Raw genomic sequence first — 19,674 nt, 5'->3', positions numbered from 1 at the left:
TTATACATGTGGCATTATCACTAGGATTTCAGGGAGGTATAACACCAACACGTATAAGGCCCCCCAAAACTTCCGTCATAGTACGGGAAAACAGACCAAAAAAATGGTTTAAGCAAGTAAGATCTGAGATGAAGTAGCCTACAATACCTACAATAAACCTTGGGAAGGTTTTATGGTGCATTCAGATGCAATAGGAACCGCTATCCGACCGAACAAATGCCTTGAAGCAATTGCAAAAATCAGTTAAAAACAGAAAATAGGTAGGCTAAATGATGAGGCACTTTACTACTGAATGTGAAATCAACTTTAAGAAGCCGCTCTATAGAGCACATTGATTTCCCACCAGCCAAATAGCCGCCTGATAACGACTATGAAGTAAAATGTGATTGCTAATGTCTACACCATATTCTGAGAGCGGTTAGGCTATTAGCTATGCTAGACTCCTTGATTATTTAGAAGTTGCCAGTGTTGCATTGAATGAGACGATTGCAATACACAAAGAACTGTCGAGACCTCAGCTTGCTTACTGCGCTCCATATATAATTTTAGGCTACATTTGATGTGTGTGATAAATGCCCAAGTTACCTTTTTGCCTGATAACCTTTTGTGCCTCCTTGTTAATAGTTCAAACCCGTGTCATAGGACTTTGAAACTTAGCCTTATATTCTGCACAGGTGACGCTAATTAAATTCAATTAAGACGTAGGCCTAGTTGGTTTTGTTTAGGCTAATATGTAGCCTACTTCATGCTGTCATTTTATTAATAAGTAGATTAGTAAAACGCATTCCCGTTTAAACAACAGATAAGTGCTGAAACTGATCATGAAACCTCTCCTTTCTATCTAGAATTCTCCAGTTCCTACAGAAGTGCTTCTATTTTGTATCCGAGACTATTTTGTGAAGTTATTAACGTTGTAAATGTTGTTTGATTAAAAACTACTGATCATCTTTTGACTCCACTTTGTAAGTTTGGGGGTTGGAATTTCCCTTACTGCAGACCTATTGTATACACTCTGATTGCCTTCAGATGTAGCGACAAATTCTGCATCCTTGTGCATATTAAGGGAGTTGCTGAACGGTCCTTGCATGTGTGTGTGTTTTTGCATAGCGTTGCACATTCTTCATGTGTGGGTCTTCATATCGATGTAACATGCGTGTGTCGGGCCAGAGTATGGGCCGTGGGCAGACAGGCTGTACCCACCACGGCTGTACCTCTCCCTGCTGGCTCAGAACTGTCACTCTCATGAGAGTTTGCCCCTCTGAGGGCCTTATGGCACAACGCCTCCCGTCACCATGGACCTGTGAGGGACATATAGATAGCATCAAACTAGATTACTCTCCCTGGCTTTACTGGACACGTTATATAATCACAGATACAGGATACAAACCTAGTCATGTTGTATGTTTGAATTAGGGGGTAGCTTGAATGTAACCACAGGACAGCGGGGGGTTGGGTGGAGGATTCCTTATCTATTGAACCAAACTATTGAACCAAATGGCCTGATTCACACCATCTGGCCCACATGCTGTGATGAGGGCATTTACATGTAGTCATTTAGCAGACGCTCTTATCCAGAGTGACCCACAACCGTCTGATTACTAGCCCGCTTCCCTAACTGCCACAGCAGTGGGAGAGGGAGAATTGATGTTGTTTCCTAAAGACATCACATTTGGTCTCTTATATTTTATTTTATTGTATGTTTAATTATATTCTAATCCCACTTAGTACTGCTAGTTTATGTACCCTTAGTATAGATAGTCCACATATTTAAATGTTAGGTCCCTATATGTTTATTGTATGCACCTTCCTGCCAAAGCAAATTCCTTGTCTGTGCAAACTTTCATGGCGAATAAATCCCATTCTGATTCTGATTCTTATCACGACTGTGTGAAAGCAACAGTTGGGCCTATTCTAATTTGGATTTCATCACACTTCAGCTCTTTGTTTTTGATGTTTCTCTCATGGCCAGAGTTGTGTCCCTCCACTGTGGTTTTAAACGAGTTGGACTTAAATGGGGAGACATCACACCTGTCTTTGAGATTCTGTTCACCACATAACAAAGGGAGGCTTATTTCCTCCCCCCTGTTGGGACAATTGAACCAAATGGCCCTTTTCAAACCATCTGGCCTCTGTGAGGGATCGTCACAATAGTTAGGAGATGAAAAATAAGAGAGGAACTGACAAAGACTAGCATTAAAAGCTGTGTTTTTGTTAATATCCTATTGAACATCTTTTCATGCCATTTTCATATCATAATTCTTGTTTTACTACTTAGATTTTGCTTTAATCATTGATTGATTGAATCACTTTTTGTGTTGCATGACTTTTGTTGTTTTGTTTTGTACGTGGCAAACCTAATTAAAACTCATCCATTGTCTTCCAAAGGCATTGTATTGGTTCCTTTATCACAACTGGGTGGAAGAATGTGATGAGCCTATTTGAATTTGTATTCCCTCACTTGTTCTTTGTTGTGGAAATGTCTCTCGTGGCTAGAGTAGTCCTCCCATTGCTGCCTTATAAGATTAGGCTTCTTCTATTTGAATGAGGACCAATGCAATGTTGTTTATGTTACTTGTCACATTTATGAATGTTTTCAGTGTGATGCATCTTTCACAGGTTTTGGTGTTGACAGATGTAGCAGACACCATTCCAGACTTATTATTGTTAGTACAGTAATCACTGAAATTCCCTCTGTAGGTATATTAGTGCAGCGTAGCACTGTGAGCAAGATTGAAGAAAGTTGCACGTACAGATCGAAAGACAACACAGGAATCATACTTTCCAGAGTTTATATTTATTGTCCAGTATAATAACTTGTTCACTAATACTAATGACTTTTATACAATCCAAAGGTTAGTGCTGTTGTACTTTAAATTACTGAACACTAGCTTTGTTGAATATCATAGTTGGTTAACTTTGAACGTCACATTTAAAATGCAACAGCCATAGAGATAATCGTTTTTATCTCTATGGAGACACGAGTGACATGAGGCGGACGATTTGGACGGAAGACTGAGGGTGTTCCCTGATTGCATCGCTGATTCTCCTTCAGTTCAGACTGAACAGGAGCAGGAGACACTATGGGCCCACAGAGTCTGTGCTGTCAAGCTGAGATCTGTCTCCAATCTGGCCCTGGACGGACCGGGGGCTAGGCCGGGCGCAGAGCGGGGGCTGGAGCTATAAAAAGACGACCTCTGTAAGATTGAGACTAGCTTGTTTCCTGGATACAGGTAACAGCACAACATCTTGCATTAACAGCAGCCAACCAGCCAGGGATGACAGCAGGCCTGCTAGGGTGTGTGGGTCAGTAGTGTTTTACAGTACTAATTGTACAGTAGGGCTGTAGCTGAGCCTTTTACAAGCCTGATGAATCACACATCCAGGATAGCTACCCCAGCTCTCGCCTCTCCTCAGAGACAGCAAAAGCCTTTCTCTCAAATAAACTCAATGAGCGCATATACTGCATATTCAAATATGTGAATACATCTGCAGCTGATTGCTCAAGATTAAACAGGACCCTCAAGACTTGATCAAGTCACTTAAATACATTTCATGAACAGTAAAATAGATAAACCATAAATAACATGATAAATATATGAATAAATAGATAGATACATAAATAAATAAATAATCAAACATAAATAGATTCATAAATAACTGCGGTTCAAATGTAAACCCACACGAGTGCATGGATGTCTGTGTAGACTGTGCAGTAGCAGGGGCAGCCTGTACTGCGGACTCCACAGGAAGGAGTATTCCCACAAGGGGAACTCCTCCCCCTAGCCAGTCCACAGACGGGACGGGACACACAGGAAGGAGTCTTGACAGTACATAACACGTTGCTTTTTTTGTCCCTTTTGCTCCTCTCTATACAAGTCAGTAGCACACAGGTCAGAGGGGGGAGAGATGCATCCTGGGATCTGTAGTCGTGGGTTTTGTCATCCAAGCAGCGGCCTTTCTCCTGATGCATCATGCTAAGTAGCCATCTAACGATAAACCTCCTCAAATCACATGAATATACAGTGCATAGTTTACAAGCCAGAACTTACAGTTGGGATCTATACAGCTTGACACATATCGTACATCTTTAAAAAAACAAAACAATCGGCAGTTCCTTGGTTGCATCCTGCGCCTTCGTCGCAACGTTACCTTTGTTCTCGCTCTCGTTGATCTCTCGGTTCCTTAAAAAAAAACGGTCTGTGGGGGAATGATAACAGGACAGAGGAAACATGAGAGCTTCTCCATCCACTTGTCTTGTCTAACACCAAGAGATGGTAGATGTCGCTGGGGCTGGAATATCTTTGTCTTTATCGTGTGTTTTCTGTTGTCGGTTATGTTTTTGGCCATGGAAGAATATTAAGAGAAAGTGCTTATAGATTTGTTCTTTAGGCATGATCAATACATTTCTGATACCTTCGCTAAACGTGTCTTTACACTGTTTGTGTGTGTGGCATCCGCCGATATCGATATATTCCAGATGAATGCGCTATATTAGACATGTTCTCCTTGATTCGAGCTCAGTACTGTTGTAATTAAAGACTTGGGGAAACAAGAGCAGGCCCAGCTACACCAGGGCCTGTATGTGGATCTGTCAGGGGGGGTGTGAATACATAACGCCTGAATCAGGGTTCCTCTCGGCCTCTCCCCTGGACCTCTCCCCTGGACCTCTCCCCTTGGCCTCTCCCCTGGGCCTCTCCCCTGGGCCTCTCCCCTGGGCCTCAACCTTGGGCCTCTCCCCTGGGCCTCTCCCCTGGGCCTCCTCTCTCCGGGCGGCCTCAGAAGCCGGGGCTCTCGTAGCTGCTGCGGCTGTAGTAGCTGTGGTTGCGGCTGGGGCTCCGTGAGCGGCTCCGGCTGCTCCTCCTGCTGTAGCTGCTGTAGCTGTCGTAGCTGCGGCTCCGGCTGGAGGGGGAGGGGCTGCTGGCTGAGCTGGAGGAGGAGGGGCTGGGCCGGTAGTACGGGATGGGCCGCTTCCGGGCGCTGAGGGGGGAGGGGGGAGGGGGGGGCGAGAGGCGGGGGAGGGGGCGAGAGGGGGAGGATGTTAAGGCGGGGGAATTGGAAACCGCGCTGACAGGTTAGTGTGAGAAGGACCACCACTCTGATAACTGCCCCGAGAGCAGCTCTGTTGGAACACCCCGTTGCTGCTCAGCACGGCTGAGCGGATCTTTACTAAGACCAGCCCTGCTTTCGGTTTTCCAAGTACTCTCAGTTTTAAAAACTGTAGAATGACTTGGAATTCCAGGACATTGGGAGACGGCTGTGGGAGACGTCTGGGGTGAGTGGACTGGAGCTGATCTCAGGGCAGATCTGAGGGGGTTTCAGACAAGGTGCTGCAGTCAGACTGACAAGTGCTGGAAGAGAGCGGCTGCTTGTGTTAAAAGATGTCTAAACACACACACACACACGCGCTGTACACGCAAATGGGTTAAAAGCATTCAATGTTGCTTTTCATTAGTTAGCGGGGCTCCCAAACAGAAATATGTTATCACCTAGAGGAGCAGATGCAAGTTGAGATGTTAAGATGCCGTGAGCACAGAAATCCAGTGAAAACCAGTTCAGTCAGACATAGACACTATCAAGGTAGTTCTACTTCCTGATCTAAATGTACTGCTGAATTCACGAGCTAAACTGTCGCTAATGAACAACCTTGATAGCACTTCTGCCAAAGACTAAAAACCCGCCCAGTGTTGCAGCATTAGTAGTACATATCTGTGACAGCAGCGCGAGTGTGAGTATATTGAAGTAGATTTCCAAAGAGGAGCGTTAGAGAGCGAGAAAGCCCGAGGCAGGAGGACTGCGTTACTCTAGAGGGAGTGTGTTCACTGGCTGCTATGCTTCACCAAGCTTCAGGAGACGAACTAGTAGAGTCCTGCTGCACGGCAACTGTTACCACGGTAACCTTGCCGGCACCTCAGCAACATTCCGCTGTCTTGCCATTGAGGAACCTTCACACAGGAGCGAGAGAGCAACATTTTACCTGTGTTTTATGGAGAAGAACTTGCACAGGAAATATATCCGAAACATATTAGTTGTCCATTTACTCCAATCTTCTTATTCGTAAGATGTTACAGCAGTAACTCAATTAACTTGTACCGTTTACAACACCTTAAATGTATTTTACAATGCATGATAGATAATATAGGAAGTCACATTCAACGTGTATAAAGGAGACATCTTAATAAACTCTCCCATAGATGTCACCATCACCCTTTACTGCTGCTACCCTAGATGCGGATAACCGAGGATTCTTTCTCATACACAAACATTTGATAACATGACGTGTGAACAATAACCTGTAACAGTCTAAAAACCATGACATGCTGGTACCAAAGAGCTGCAAGTGTCTGGTGAGGTCTGGACAGGTGAGGTCAGGTGTGGTCCGGTCTATAAAGGTGTGGTCAGGTGTAGAGTGGTCAGGTTTGGTCAGGTGTAGAGTGGTCAGGGGTGGTCAGGTGTAGAGTGGTCAGGTGTGATCAGGTGTAGAGTGGTCAGGTGTGGTCAGGTGTAGAGTGGTCAGGGGTGGTCAGGTGTGGTCGGGTGTGGTCCGGTTTATAAAGGTGTGGTCAGGTGTAGAGTGGTCAGGTGTGGTCAGGTGTAGAGTGGTCAGGTGTGATCAGGGGTAGAGTGGTCAGGTGTGGTCAGGTGTGGTCAGGTGTAGAGTGGTCAGGTGTGGTCAGGTGTGGTCAGGGGTAGAGTGGTCGGGTGTGGTCAGGTGTGGTCAGGTGTGATCAGGGGTAGAGTGGTCAGGTGTGGTCAGGTGTAGAGTGGTCAGGTGTGGTCAGGTGTGATCAGGGGTAGAGTGGTCAGGTGTGGTCAGGTGTTACCTAGTGATCCTGCGAGCCTCCATAAAGCTGGGGGAGTCTCGTCTCCTCTTCCGGATGGGCGAGTAGCTGCGGGAACGTCTCCGGGCTCGGCTGTCCTCGTCAGAGTGGTGAGGGCTGTCTCTCTCCCTGCACACACACACACACACACATATTACCATCAGCGTCAATGACTGCCTGAATGATTCCTCCAAACACAGTGTTTCTCTGGGAGGGTGGGGGGTCGGAGGTCGGACCTTGCGTGGGGGGACTTGGCCTTGCTGGGGCCTCTGTCTCTGGACGGCGAGCGCGAGGACGAGCGCCCGCTGCTCCACGAGCTGCTGCGCTGCCGGAGGCTCAGCCCGCCTCGCGACTCGCTCTTCTTCCTGTCGGACGCGTGGCGGTGGCGGCCCGGCGAGGCCGAGGGGCTCCGGTGGTGGCCCTGCCCCCGGGAGCGGTGGTGCCGTTTGGACGAGTGGCCTCCTTTAGTCCTGGTGGAAGACGGGGGGACGGGGACATTAGAGGTCATAACTGACTACCTTTGAAGCTCTTGTTTCTACAGGCTAGTCTGAGTGGAATGACTGTCAACAGGTACGAGAGGTGACAGGAGGCTAGATGCTGTGGCGTGGTGGGGTGTGTGATCTCACTTCCTGTGGTGAGAGCTCCTCCCTCTGTGGGGCTGGTTGCGTTGGGAGTGTGCCGAGTCACTGCTGTGTGGGGGAGAACGCGAGCTCTTTGTCTGAGCTCTCTGCCGAGTGCCTTTCCTCCCCGACGCTTGCGACGTGGACCTCCCCCTGCCCGCCGGCCTGCCCGCTCCACAGACAGCCTCCCCAGCCTGGCTCTGGCCTACATGTGCTCCTGGGCTCCTGTAGGGGGCGCTGTGGGCCTTGTGATCCCTCAGTGGTGACAGCAGTGCAGAACCAGCAGTCAGGGATCTGAGCTTCTGTAGAGAAAGGATAACCAACAAACGGAAAAAAAACAGCAAAGGAAAAAAAAAAAAGAAAAAAAGGAAAACAGGGCCTTAGAGTTTTTTCACAGCAGTGTTTGAGCGCTACGGTGTACTTGCCAAAAGAAGGTAAACATCTAAAAGAAGAGATCTAGGTTTTCTCCATATGGCTTATAGACAGTCCTCTATGGTGCAGCGCATGCAATACTTGGCATGCAAAACCATAATGAGTCGAAGAAATCATAATCCCGAAAAGAAACAAAAAACTAGGAAGAAGAGGGAGAAAGGCTGAAGAAAATGTGAAATTGGATAAACCAAATTAAATATAAGAGCAGAGAGAGAGAGACAGAAAGAGAGATCTACAGACTTGGTAGAGTAGAAAAGGACTTCTTCAGTTTTAGTAATGGTTCAAAACAAATATGTAATAAAACAAAAAAGAGTAGACAACTTGACAGAACATCACAGAAATGGGAGGAACAAAATAAAGATTCACAATTATAGAGTCAATCGAATCAGAAAACAAATCGTCTGCTACTCAATTTGCTGTTTGTGGATATTTTTTTCCTGTTGAACAATTGCTTGAGATGTGAACAGCGACCCATTTTCTTTGAATTTTTGTAATGGTTACTCTGGTTTAACTCCCTTCTGGTTAACATCCACTTACCAATAAAGTGGTATTCCCTCCTTTAGTAGGTAAGGTATGAAGAAAAGGGAAAAGTGGGGCAACATAAGTGCATCATTAGATTCACAAAATGCAAGAGAAAAAGACACAAAACTCTCCCTGGCAGTGACTCATGAGACAATGCATGGATATCAACGGAAAATAAATCAAAAAGAAAAGAGGAAGACCACAATGTTCAGGGAACCTCACAGCGAAAGGCTCCAGACCAGCCACTCTCCTGCCCCGTTGGCCGGAGAGCAGATAGCCATGGTGGGGGTGGGGGGGTGGGGGGGGTGAAGGGGTGAAGGGAGGGGGGGGTAAGTAAGCACTCAGTTCGGTTAACTGGACGAGCCAGGCTCATCTCATCTCCTTGTCGGCTCTGCGTCTCGCTGTGTCTTAACTGCCGTTGGGTAGCCGTCCCCTAGGTCATATCTAACTTCCCGCTTCTGAATTGTGGTTTACATTGGTGCGAATGTTCCTGCTTCACTGTTAAACGTTGACCTCTGTGTATAGTGTGTCTGCTAAGGGAAATGACCCTAATGACACCTGTAAGTACAGGAGGTGAGCCCATAGTACTTATATACAGGAAACTGCCCATAGTACTTCTTCTAACCATGCAACAGAGATAGGGGATACTAGCACATCCTTAGAAAACTGGGATCAGTCCCTGATATCTTCTCTGCGACAGGTACTGACGAGAGCTCAGTTACATAACAGGGTGTAGGCAGAACTGGAGTGGGTCAAGGTTGGGCTTTATTCTGGGCTTGACCTCCTAGTGAAGCCCACAGCCACTTCAGAAGTCAAGCAGCAATTGTAACCAAAGAGCCCAGTGTTGGCGTGGAGTGGAGTCTTCTGTGGGTGTAGATACTGTGTGGAGAGTCCCTGTAGGTTTCTGTATATCCAGCAGCCGGTTATTCACAGAGAGCTCCGCCAGTACAGAGCGCTTTCCGAAAGCAGGTGTGTACAGATCCAAGCCCAGGGAGCTCTCACAACAGGCATGACCTCTCCGGTCGACTGGGCCTAGCTAGCGTACAGTACGGCTGAAGCAGGGACTGTTGACTGAGAACATCCCTTCTCCACCAGCGTAAAGAAAGGCTGAGTAAGCAGCGTAGAGACAGACAACCGCTGACGCTAATGACAGTTGTTAGAAAACAGTCGTTGAGGAAATTAACATGATCAAATCATAAGACGGATGTACGAATTCACCAACGGACAGAGAGAGATGCCGGACAAACAGGAATGCATTCTATCGAAACAGGAACAAAAACGTGGACAAAGGAATGGACCTGCAGATAGAGAGGGATACTGGACTTCAGTATTTCGTTTTGGGAAGAAAGAGAGGAAACCATAATGCTAAGGAATTCAAACTTGGAAAAGCAAAAATAGAACTGATCAACTTAAACAAATTAGCTAGAAGGTCCCTGGGAGACCGATGAAAGATAGAGAGAAACATTGACGTCAAGCTAGGGTGCTTCTCACATTCTCATCTGCAGAAAGATCACGTGCGTAGGCAGGGCGTTACCTACCTTCCATTTCAATCAGTGACACGTATGCAATATCAACAAAACAAAGGAAAGAAAGAAAAAAGAAAAACAGGAGAAAGGAATGTTCTCCGCAGCGAAATGGGAAAAAGACAATGACCTCGTTTAGAATCAGAGCTACGTATTTGTCCAGAGAGAGAAGGAAACAAACCAACACAACGGAACTAAAGAATATGGAACAAACCAAACACTCAAAATCAAAATCAAACGGAATCGAAAAGAGAGTGGGGCTAAAATCGACATGATTTGCTGTCTTTTTCGCTTGTACAAATGCAGCCATGGTTAGAACCAAACATGAGGAGGGTACAGGGAGGTGGGCAGAGTAGATCATGGTGTTAAAAGGATTTCCGTCATACAGATAGAGAAGTTGGAGGGAGGGAGGGGTGGAGGGGTGGAGGGAGGGAGGGAGGGCATGCAGAGCTGGCAGATGATAAAGAAGGGAGGAGAGCATGTCAGGACGCACGATGTGAGTCACACACAGCACAGATGACAGGTGGGCAGTGACAGTGGGGAGGCTGAGGGGAAGTCACTGCTGGGGTCTACAACTAGCCAGCACATTGAAAAGGGACCCCAGTCACACTTTGGGGGCGAGATATTCTTCTACGAAAAGAACAATACCACTTCCTTGTTTTGGTTGATTCTAAAGGCTTGCGAAAGAGAGAAGGGAGCCTTGGGCTGGTTGGTCAATCCAATATAAAAGGGGTTGAAATCAAGAATCCCAGGTGAAGAGACTAACAATGGCGCTACAGGTTCGAATGGCTTGGGTCCCTTTAAAATACCAACGTTACAACATGTTATGTGCTTTCCTATTTAGTGTCAACATAGCATGGTATTCCCTTCCCTTGGAGTGAGGTTACAGATGTCTATTTGTCATGAACAAGAGGACTATCAACAAGGAAGAGGAAAAGGAGGGAAGACAAACGGAGGAGCGGAAGAAAAGATAGAAAGCCCCAGTCGCAGTAGAGTCCCTGGTCTGATCTGTGTCTACGGTACGGTATTCCTGGACAACAACCCCTGCTTCCCTCCTCTCTGACAGGCAGGTTGAGGTAGTGTGAGCCTCGCATGGGAGACGTCACCCGCGGACACTGGCAGGAGCGGTCTCGTGGCCCAGGTCACACAGGAACGCTGTCAAAACCGTCGACCGGTTTGAGCCGATCCCCCCCCCCCCCCCCCCCCCTTTCACCTCGCCGCACGCGATCGACGCAAACCGGTCAGGTGCACAGCTCGGGGACGGGAGTGGCGCCAGAGAGCGCCTTGCCAGCGTCCATTCGACTGAGCAGAGAAAGACGGGTCAACATCAGGGGCAGCCTGACAGACGTGACACTGCCACCTAGAGGCAACATGCAGGTCAACATGGCACAGTAAACAGAAAGCAAGAAGGGGCTTGCTCAACACCGGATGGTTCTCTTTAACAATTCTGGAGGGAGGAAGGAATCTACTACTGAGCAGAACATGTGCTTTAAAAGACTGTATGGACAAGAAAAACTATTACACATACCCATTTAACCTACTTGGTCCCGTTCCAAAGCATATGAGTGCTTTTTACATAAATGAGACAGAAAGGTTTGGGCATTTATTCATGGGTAAAATTCCACTCAAATTGATTGGAAAGCAGAAAAGAAACAGTAATGAATGAGACAAGCAGTGGGCGAATAAGAGAAAGCGAGAGAGAAAGCGAGAGAGACAGAGAAAGAAAGAGGAGAGAGAGAGAGAGAGAGTGCAGGTGAGACAGGCCTTCAAATAAACACATGCAAACTGGAGCAGGAAGTCGGAGGAGATAGCATCGGTAAATCATTCCCGGGGGGAGAACACTTCTGGAGGCTGCGCAACCCGCTTTTTGAAAAAAGCGAACCCATTACAGCTAGCCTTTGGTTCTAAAATGAAGCCTTTTGTTTTGGTTAGCGGCGAATCCTGCCGGCCGACAGTTTCCCCGCTCCTAACGAGGCATTAACAGTAGCAACGCTGCCTCTCCAAACACCTCACAGTCATTTCAAACACAACACAGTCAGCCTCGCCGGCCGCTTGCATCCCTGACCGACAGATTAACAGGTTAAGAGGTGTTACCGTATCAAAGGAGTCAAAGCATGGAAACAGTTCCAAACGAGATCGTTAGGAAGGAATAAGATCACATTTGAGACACAACATAATATCAGTATTGGGTTAGTTTGGTGATCAGAGCCATAACATGGGATGGTCAGTGTTTATAAGGAGTAACTAGTAATACATATCTCTACAGTACCAATGTAGCTATACATTTACTTTGTCTCAACACACATAAACCAATGGCATTACTGTCTACTTTAACACTAGAGAAACACATGAAGCAAGATCCTCGCCATGTTAAATTCACCTCCAGACACAGTTACATCACCAACCAAAAACAATATGAAGACGCCTTCTCATACAGCAATGTCAATGTACGGCATTATCCTGATGCCTACCTGCAGCCTAAAATATCGGGTTCGGGTGTAGCCATAGCAAAGTTGCTCAATGCAAAATGGTTCCTTCAATATCAGGTAATTGGATAAATCAGCTTGACTCTCTAATTATTGATGGCAATCTTTCAGAAGTTTGATCAAAAGTTGGTCTCTAATAGGTTCTTCACGCTAATAGAGCATTATCTAACAGGTATCGTCGTGGAAACAGGGACGCTAATGGGATGTTGTGTGAAAAGCTGCCTTTTTAAGTTAATTTAAGTTAAGGAGCACTTGGGCGGGGGGGGGGGGGGGGGGGCAAGTCTTTTATGTATTCATGGAATTTCCTGGCTAAATCAGTTCTGGTTTTCACGGTCTCTATCTCTGCAGGAGTCTGCTTCAGCATGGTTCTGCTTCATTAAAACCCTCTGGGTAGAGCGTCTAAACCCCAGAATTCTGTTGTTCACCCTGAATGCAAATGTTCCGCCGGGTCAAAGACTAATCATGGAAAGTCCTCGTGGCTCTCCGAGGGGATCGTCTGACAGAAAATGTCTCGCGCGCCTCCTATCCTGCCTCTCTACTCACCCTCCTACTCCTGAACGTAACATCAACATGGAGGTGTCAAAGAAGACCAGAAACAAGCGTAAGCGAGAGAGACGCAGGTATACACAGTAACAGAAGCTACCCTGCAAACAAGGAAGGACTACAGGAAGACATATTCTCTTAGGACCAAAATCAGAAGAAAGAGAGGTCATTTCAACCGACACAGAGGGAGGAGGAGGGAGTAAACTCAGGTTAATTGGAGGAGACAGTGTGGAAGAGACCATTTGAGTGCAGGGTGGGGGGGGGGGGGAAGAGGGGAGGGAGGTGGAGGGGCGGATCAGAGAAGGCTACATACATCTTGCCCTTTGTCGCCCTCGGCGGGGTTGAGCCTCCCGGCCTTGCCGTTGCGGCTGCGCTCGCCGTGGTGCCCGTTGTGCCACGTGACGGGGCCGTCGGGGCCGGGGGACGGGGAGGGGCTGGAGGCTTTGTGGACGTCTGTCTTGTGCTTGGAGTTCGGAGTCCTGGAGGGACAGACAGACATACATCAGTCACTACAGGAGCTACAATACTGCCCCCTTGAGGCCAGCCTCAGAGCTATCTTGTCAGGGAGATTGAAAAACCCCAGACTCCCAAACTGAGTAACGATGTGGACCTTCACAACTGAAATGACTCCAGGGGGAGAGCGACAGTCATCCCAGAAGGTGATCTGTTCGAGTCAGAAGTACATGCAGTACAACACCATGGCAGTCTGCCACGATTGCTGTAAACATTGCTGAACGTGTGTGTCTGGGTGTGTGTGTGTGTGTGGCAGCCTCGATACAAACCGAGGGGAGCTGGGTTGTGTGTGTGAAACAGGGGATGGGGTGTGTGTGACAGAGGAGCCAGTGTGTGTGTGTGTGTGTACCTGGCGGGGGACTTGGAGGGGCTCCCCGTGGAGGAGAGGGATGCGCTGCGGGAGCTGCAGCAGCTGCCTCTGCGCTGGGACCTCCTGCTGGGGGAGTCTGCAGGAGACCTGGGGGCCACACACACACACACACACACACACACAGGCACACACACGCCGGGGAACCCACGCATGCACACACACACGCCGGGGGAACCCACGCATGCACACACACACGCCGGGGGAACCCACGCATGCACACACACACACACACACACACACACACACACACACACACACACACACACACACACACACACACACACACACAATAGAGACATAATCACATGCAGTTCAATTGGCCACAATAGAATTGCATGTACACACACACACACATTGTTGATCCCCTGTTGGGTTGCATGGTCCATGCCTGCTCTCTAGAGACACTCAAAGTCATTCAGTTTGTCTTAAAGACAACACCTGCTGAAGTGAATGACAAGCCAGCCCTCTGCCAGAGATCATTTAGATTTCAGTCACACGCTGTTGCTGAATCTCTAATACAACTTCACTCTATGAACCGGCGAACGAGTTCCGGTTCCTTCGCATAAAACAAGCTCTGCTCAACCCTTCTCCACTCATCCAAATCCCCTCTCCAGATAATGAATATGCTAATGCAGTAGTGTGTCTACAAGAAGAGATTGGAATGAGGTTTGCTTCCGACCACAGAATCCTACATGAACATGGGAATGCCAGTGAGCCAGCAGGGAGCCCTGCCAGTGAGCCAGCAGGGAGCCCTGCCAGTGAGCCAGCAGGGAGCCCTGCCAGTGAGCCAGCAGGGAGCCCTGCCAGTGAGCCAGCAGGGAGCCCTGCCAGTGAGCCAGCAGGTGCTGCAGGGTGGAAGACGCCTCGACGAGGAAGCCTTACCGCTTTCTCTGCTTGGTCTTGTTTTTATGTTTGTTCTTCGGGCTACCCGATCTGAAAAAGAGACATGATTCACGTCTTCACGCGATGCAGCGGGCGCCAACGAACACAGGGCACAGCGAATGTGTCCGAACTGTACTGGGAGGTTAGTGGGTAAAGGGAGGTCTATGTGCTTGTTGTAATGGGACGGTTGTTTTAAACGCTGCACTGTGGGGAGAGCTGTTGGCCGTGGGTGCGCCGGGGGGCGGTCGACCACTCACCTGTGTCTCCTCTTTCTTCTGGAGCCAGAAGCAGACCTACAGAGACAAGGACGGACCTCGGTTAACACACACACACACGCTCGGCGACGACACCCCGGCAACAGGACCCGCGCCGCACGCCCCCCCCCCCCCCCCCCCCCCCTGACCGCAACACAAACGCCACCGTCTCCCGAGCTTAACGAGGCGGGGAGCACATCCGCGGTGTGACCGGCTCGACACCTCATCGTCCTTCATACATGCACACTCCAGTTGCCATGGTGATTAGTCAAAGTCAGAGGAGCCGACGAGCGTTTTTTCCTCCTTTCTCTTCTTCCACTCTGCCCCCTTTTTCTTTTAAAGAACACCACACTAGCGTGGACGTTTGATACGGTGTGTACCACGGGGAGAATACCGTGCCAAAAAACGTTGTCATGTTTTCTCTTTGGCCCAGTGAAAAGAAGGAGAGTAATACAGCTGTCAAGGTAACACAGGACTGGGACACAGCGTTGTGGGCACCACAAGCCCACGAGCCCACAGGAGAGAAGCTACTGGGGACTCTTTGTAGCCTTGTTTCTGGTCGACTCGTTTATTTCCTTCCAACCACTCCCAGACAGCTTCTCCCCTGGTAGGCCACTGTTGGTTAACCCCTTCCCTCCCTGCAGCTCTGGAAGTGCAGGTCTGGGTTAGAGTCCTATAGGAGATGCACCTGGGCCTCAATATGGAGTCCCCAGCGAGAAATAATTACAGCCGGGCCCTGAAAGGAGTCTGGGATGGTTCCAGTCAGGTGGATACGGAATGAAAACGTTTCTGAGGACAATTACACCCGCGCGCACACGCCCTCCCCCAACCTCCCCCACCCTCCCCCACCTACAAGTCCTCGCAGATGGCATCAGAGGAGGCCAGGCGGCTCTGATGCCACAGCTCTACATATACCATACATTATTCATCAATAGACAATACCTGCATTGCAGAGGACCTTTGGAGAAACCTAAGGAGGGGAGAGGTTGGGAGAGGAAGAGTGGCTGGGAGGGAGGTGGAGGGGGGGCCTTGGTATGGAGGGGAGCAGGGGGGCTTGGGGAGGGTGGGCAGCGATGCTCAGCAATTCAAGGAGAAGCTCATTTTTCTTGTTTTGCAGCATACATACAGGCCTGCTTATTAGACGAATGAGTTTAATTCCTCGTGTGAGATAGGTACGGGGGGGGGGGGGTGGTGGTATACAATTGCTCATTGTCGTTATGATCTCCCTAGGGGCGTAGCAGAATTGTTCCCGACTGAACCCCCCCCCCCCTCCCCGGTGTGCTGACGCTGTGATTATTACATTATCGGAAAACTCCGGAAGACAAAAGCAGCCTTTCTGTAGGGTATCATTACTCATCATTCGTAATAAAGAACTGGAACAAATATCCTGTGTAATGTCCTCCTCGCCAGCACCTCTACAGCCTCATGAATAATGCACTGGACAGCCAGGTGCTGGTTTGTGTCATGAAATAACAACTTACTGTAATGTCTCGTGTCTGTACTACTTGAGGCGGTGGAGAAATGGATCCGCAGCACTGGTGTGAGAGCTTAGTGATGAGGGGTGTGAGGCTAGGTGTGTGAGGCTAGGTGTGTGAGGCTAGGTGTGTGAGGCTAGGGGTGTGAGGCTAGGGGTGTGAGGCTAGGTGTGTGAGGCTAGGGGTGTGAGGCTAGGTGTGTGAGGCTAGGTGTGTGAGGCTAGGTGTGTGAGGCTAGGGGTGTGAGGCTAGGTGTGTGAGGCTAGGGGTGTGAGGCTAGGGGTGTGAGGCTAGGGGTGTGAGGCTAGGGGTGTGAGGCTAGGTGTGTGAGGCTAGGGGTGTGAGGCTAGGAGTGTGAGGCTAGGGGTGTGAGGCTAGGTGTGTGAGGCTAGGTGTGTGAGGCTAGGTGTGTGAGGCTAGGGGTGTGAGGCTAGGTGTGTGAGGCTAGGGGTGTGAGGCTAGGTGTGTGAGGCTAGGGGTGTGAGGCTAGGGGTGTGAGGCTAGGGGTGTGAGGCTAGGGGTGTGAGGCTAGGGGTGTGAGGCTAGGAGTGTGTGCCTCTGCTCACAGACAGAACCGTCCTCTCCGCCTCTCATTTGGAGGACGACTGTTAGATTAATGAGGAGAGGCAGATTCTCCGATAAACCAGTCTCTTTGATTATGGGTGAAGGTGCACCACACACACACACCTGTCTCGCTTGTGTTTCTTCCCGCTCTTCTTCTTCTTGTCTCTGCGGGAGGGGGAAGAGCTGTCAAACCTGGAGCAGACCGACAGACAGACGAACAAGCCCAGATGAGATGCGTTCAAGACGCCACGAGCTGTGGTTGCGGCGTAACGTCACCTCTCACATTTACGCTGTGATATTCCAGCAAGACTATCGGGTGGTAGCAATCTGTTTTTGATCATTGTTACAAACTCTACCTCAACACAACACTCGTTCCAAGTTCCTCTCCACAACACTCCTTCCCCGTAGGCTAATCTGGAACTCATTCTCACTCCGAAACTCATTTCACCTCTGTCGCTTTCTTCTCTCTAGTTTCCCCTCCCTTGTTCTTTGACCTGTTCTCAAAAGGTCCCTCCAGACCCCTCTCTCTCTCTCTCTCTCTCTCTCTCTCTCTCTCTCTCTCTCTCTCTCTCTCTCTCTCTCTCTCTCTTCCCCCCCCCCCCCCCCCCCCCCCCCTCTCTCTCTCTCTCTCTCTCTCTCTCTCTCTCTCTCTCTCTCTCTCTCTCTCTGTTCCCCCCCCCCCCCCCCCCCTCCTCTCTCTCTCTCTCTCTCTCTCTCTCTCTCTCTCTCTCTCTCTCTCTCTCTCTCTCTCTCTCTCTCTCTCTATGTTCCCCCCCCCCCCCTCTCTCTCTCTCTCTCTCTCTCTGTCCTTGTCAAAGAGATGAGGGAAGATCTCAGCAGAGTGAACCATCACTCCCCCACGTTCTCCAGGCTTGACATGTGTTTCCCAAAGCCCTGTGTGCCAGCAGAGTCATCACCGGTACTGACCGACTCCTCCTCCGGCCGGACTTCTTCTTCTTTCTCTTCTTGGGCCGAGGAGACGGAGAGCTGCTGGATTTCCTCTTGGTTCTGCAGTGAGGGAGTCGGAGACACACAACAGGGTTAGCAGGGTTTAGGGATTTATGTCTTCCAATTCTTTAGGATTAAGTCGTCAATTACAATATTAAGATCATTATAATCTGCCTGAGCCTAAAAAGCTATATACGTATACTGTATGTATGTATGTGTGTGTGTGCGCGCGCGTGTGTGTGTGCGTGCGTGTATGTGTGTGTTTGGCAATCTCTGGAAATCTTTGCATACGTTGGATTTTCCGAGAAATGCCAATCAGATAAAGCGAGAAGAATAATTCCTGGTTTATTGGTTTTCTAATGTCATTGGCAGTAATGAGTGTATGCTACAGGGAGAGTTCTGTATGCCAGGGAGGCGTGTCTGAGGAGCGGTGGACTGCCTGTCTCATCTGCATATATATCAAACATCACAAGGGCACATGAAGAGGGTGAAGGGAAGCCAGATTTGATTTCCCACTTGAAAGGTGGAAGGTTCTCCAAACCTCCGGGGTGTGTGTCACTGTGTGTGTGGGTGTGTGTGTGTCTGTGTGTGTGGGTGTGTGTGTGTGTGTCACTGTGTGTGTGTGTCAGAGCCACAGAGCTTTATCACTGACAGCCTGGACTACATCCTCTCTGGAGGGCTCAGAGGTAAGCTCCTCTACTGGCAGCCCTCCCACTCTGCTCCCTATCACTGACACACATGTGCTCTGTTGAGGCCTGGGGGATGGTAGTGTGTCTGTCTGTATGTCTGTGTGTGTGTGTCTGTCTGTGTGTGTCTGTGTGTCTGTCTGTGTGTGTGTGTGTGTGTGTGTCTGTCTGTCTGTCTGTGTGTCTGTCTCTGTCTGTCTGACTGTCTGACTGTCTGTGTGTGTCTGTCTGTCTGACTCTGTCTGTCTGTCTGTCTGTCTGTGTGTCTGTCTGTGTGTCTGTGTGTCTGTCTGTCTGACTGACTGTCTGACTGTCTGTCTGTGTCTGTCTGTGTGTCTGTCTGACTGACTGTCTGTCTGTCTGTCTGTGTGTGTCTGTCTGTGTGTCTGTGTGTCTGTCTGTCTGACTGTCTGTCTGTGCATGCATGTGTGTCTGTGCAGGTGTGGGCGCTGTGCACGTGTGTATGTGCGTGTGTCTGTGTGTGTCTGTGTGTACTTGTCACCTGTACTCGCTGTGACTGACAGAGTCTCTGTCATAGTAGTCCCCATAGTCTTCCTGGTAGCCGTCCACCAGGGCAGGGTCTTCCACCTGGCCATCACCATGCTCACCGTACGGCAGCTGAGCGACCCTGCCAACAACAAACACTGAGGTCAAACATGGCCAATAATAAAAAAAATAATAAAAACAATAAAAGGAGCGTGCACGTGTGTATGGGGGTGTTTGTATAGAGGGCCTAATCTGCAGATAAATCGTCCGGTGCTGTAACAGCCTGAACACAGAGCAGGCCCAGCTCCCAGCTCATGAGCCAAAACTGTCATTTCAGCCAGCTGCAACATTGCATGCAATCACTCTTTCTTTCAAACTCGGTCTCTTGCTCTCCCACACGCAAACACGCGTCCAGATGGCGGCCCACTCCTCCGTGATTCCCCCCGTCCTCACACACGCTCTGTGATTATCCCCTCATCTCTACCACAGCCCCAGGAACAGGATTATTACTGGGGGTTGCCTGCATCAGTCCCAACCAGGTATCATAATAAG

General features: G+C 49.1%; 1 protein-coding gene across 1 annotated transcript in view; it reads right to left on the bottom strand.

Moving 5' to 3' along the window:
* Positions 1-4,775: 4,775 nt before the first annotated feature.
* The window catches only part of srrm3 (serine/arginine repetitive matrix 3), a 50,534-nt gene continuing 35,635 nt past the window's right edge, over positions 4,776-19,674 (bottom strand). The window contains exons 4-14 of the mRNA XM_067257717.1: positions 19,139-19,264; positions 17,930-18,010; positions 17,126-17,194; positions 14,967-15,002; positions 14,710-14,760; positions 13,812-13,914; positions 13,258-13,407; positions 7,445-7,740; positions 7,055-7,288; positions 6,822-6,947; positions 4,776-4,977 (exon numbers count right to left, since the gene is read on the bottom strand). Of these exons, the coding sequence (XP_067113818.1) occupies positions 4,776-4,977; positions 6,822-6,947; positions 7,055-7,288; positions 7,445-7,740; positions 13,258-13,407; positions 13,812-13,914; positions 14,710-14,760; positions 14,967-15,002; positions 17,126-17,194; positions 17,930-18,010; positions 19,139-19,264 (1,474 nt within the window). The remainder of the gene's footprint in view (positions 4,978-6,821; positions 6,948-7,054; positions 7,289-7,444; positions 7,741-13,257; positions 13,408-13,811; positions 13,915-14,709; positions 14,761-14,966; positions 15,003-17,125; positions 17,195-17,929; positions 18,011-19,138; positions 19,265-19,674) is intronic.

Source organism: Osmerus mordax, chromosome 19 (assembly GCF_038355195.1).
Source record: "Osmerus mordax isolate fOsmMor3 chromosome 19, fOsmMor3.pri, whole genome shotgun sequence".
Classification (NCBI taxonomy): domain Eukaryota; kingdom Metazoa; phylum Chordata; class Actinopteri; order Osmeriformes; family Osmeridae; genus Osmerus; species Osmerus mordax.
The sequence above is the reverse complement of the archived record's forward strand: the minus strand, read 5'-3'. Positions and strand labels throughout refer to the sequence as shown.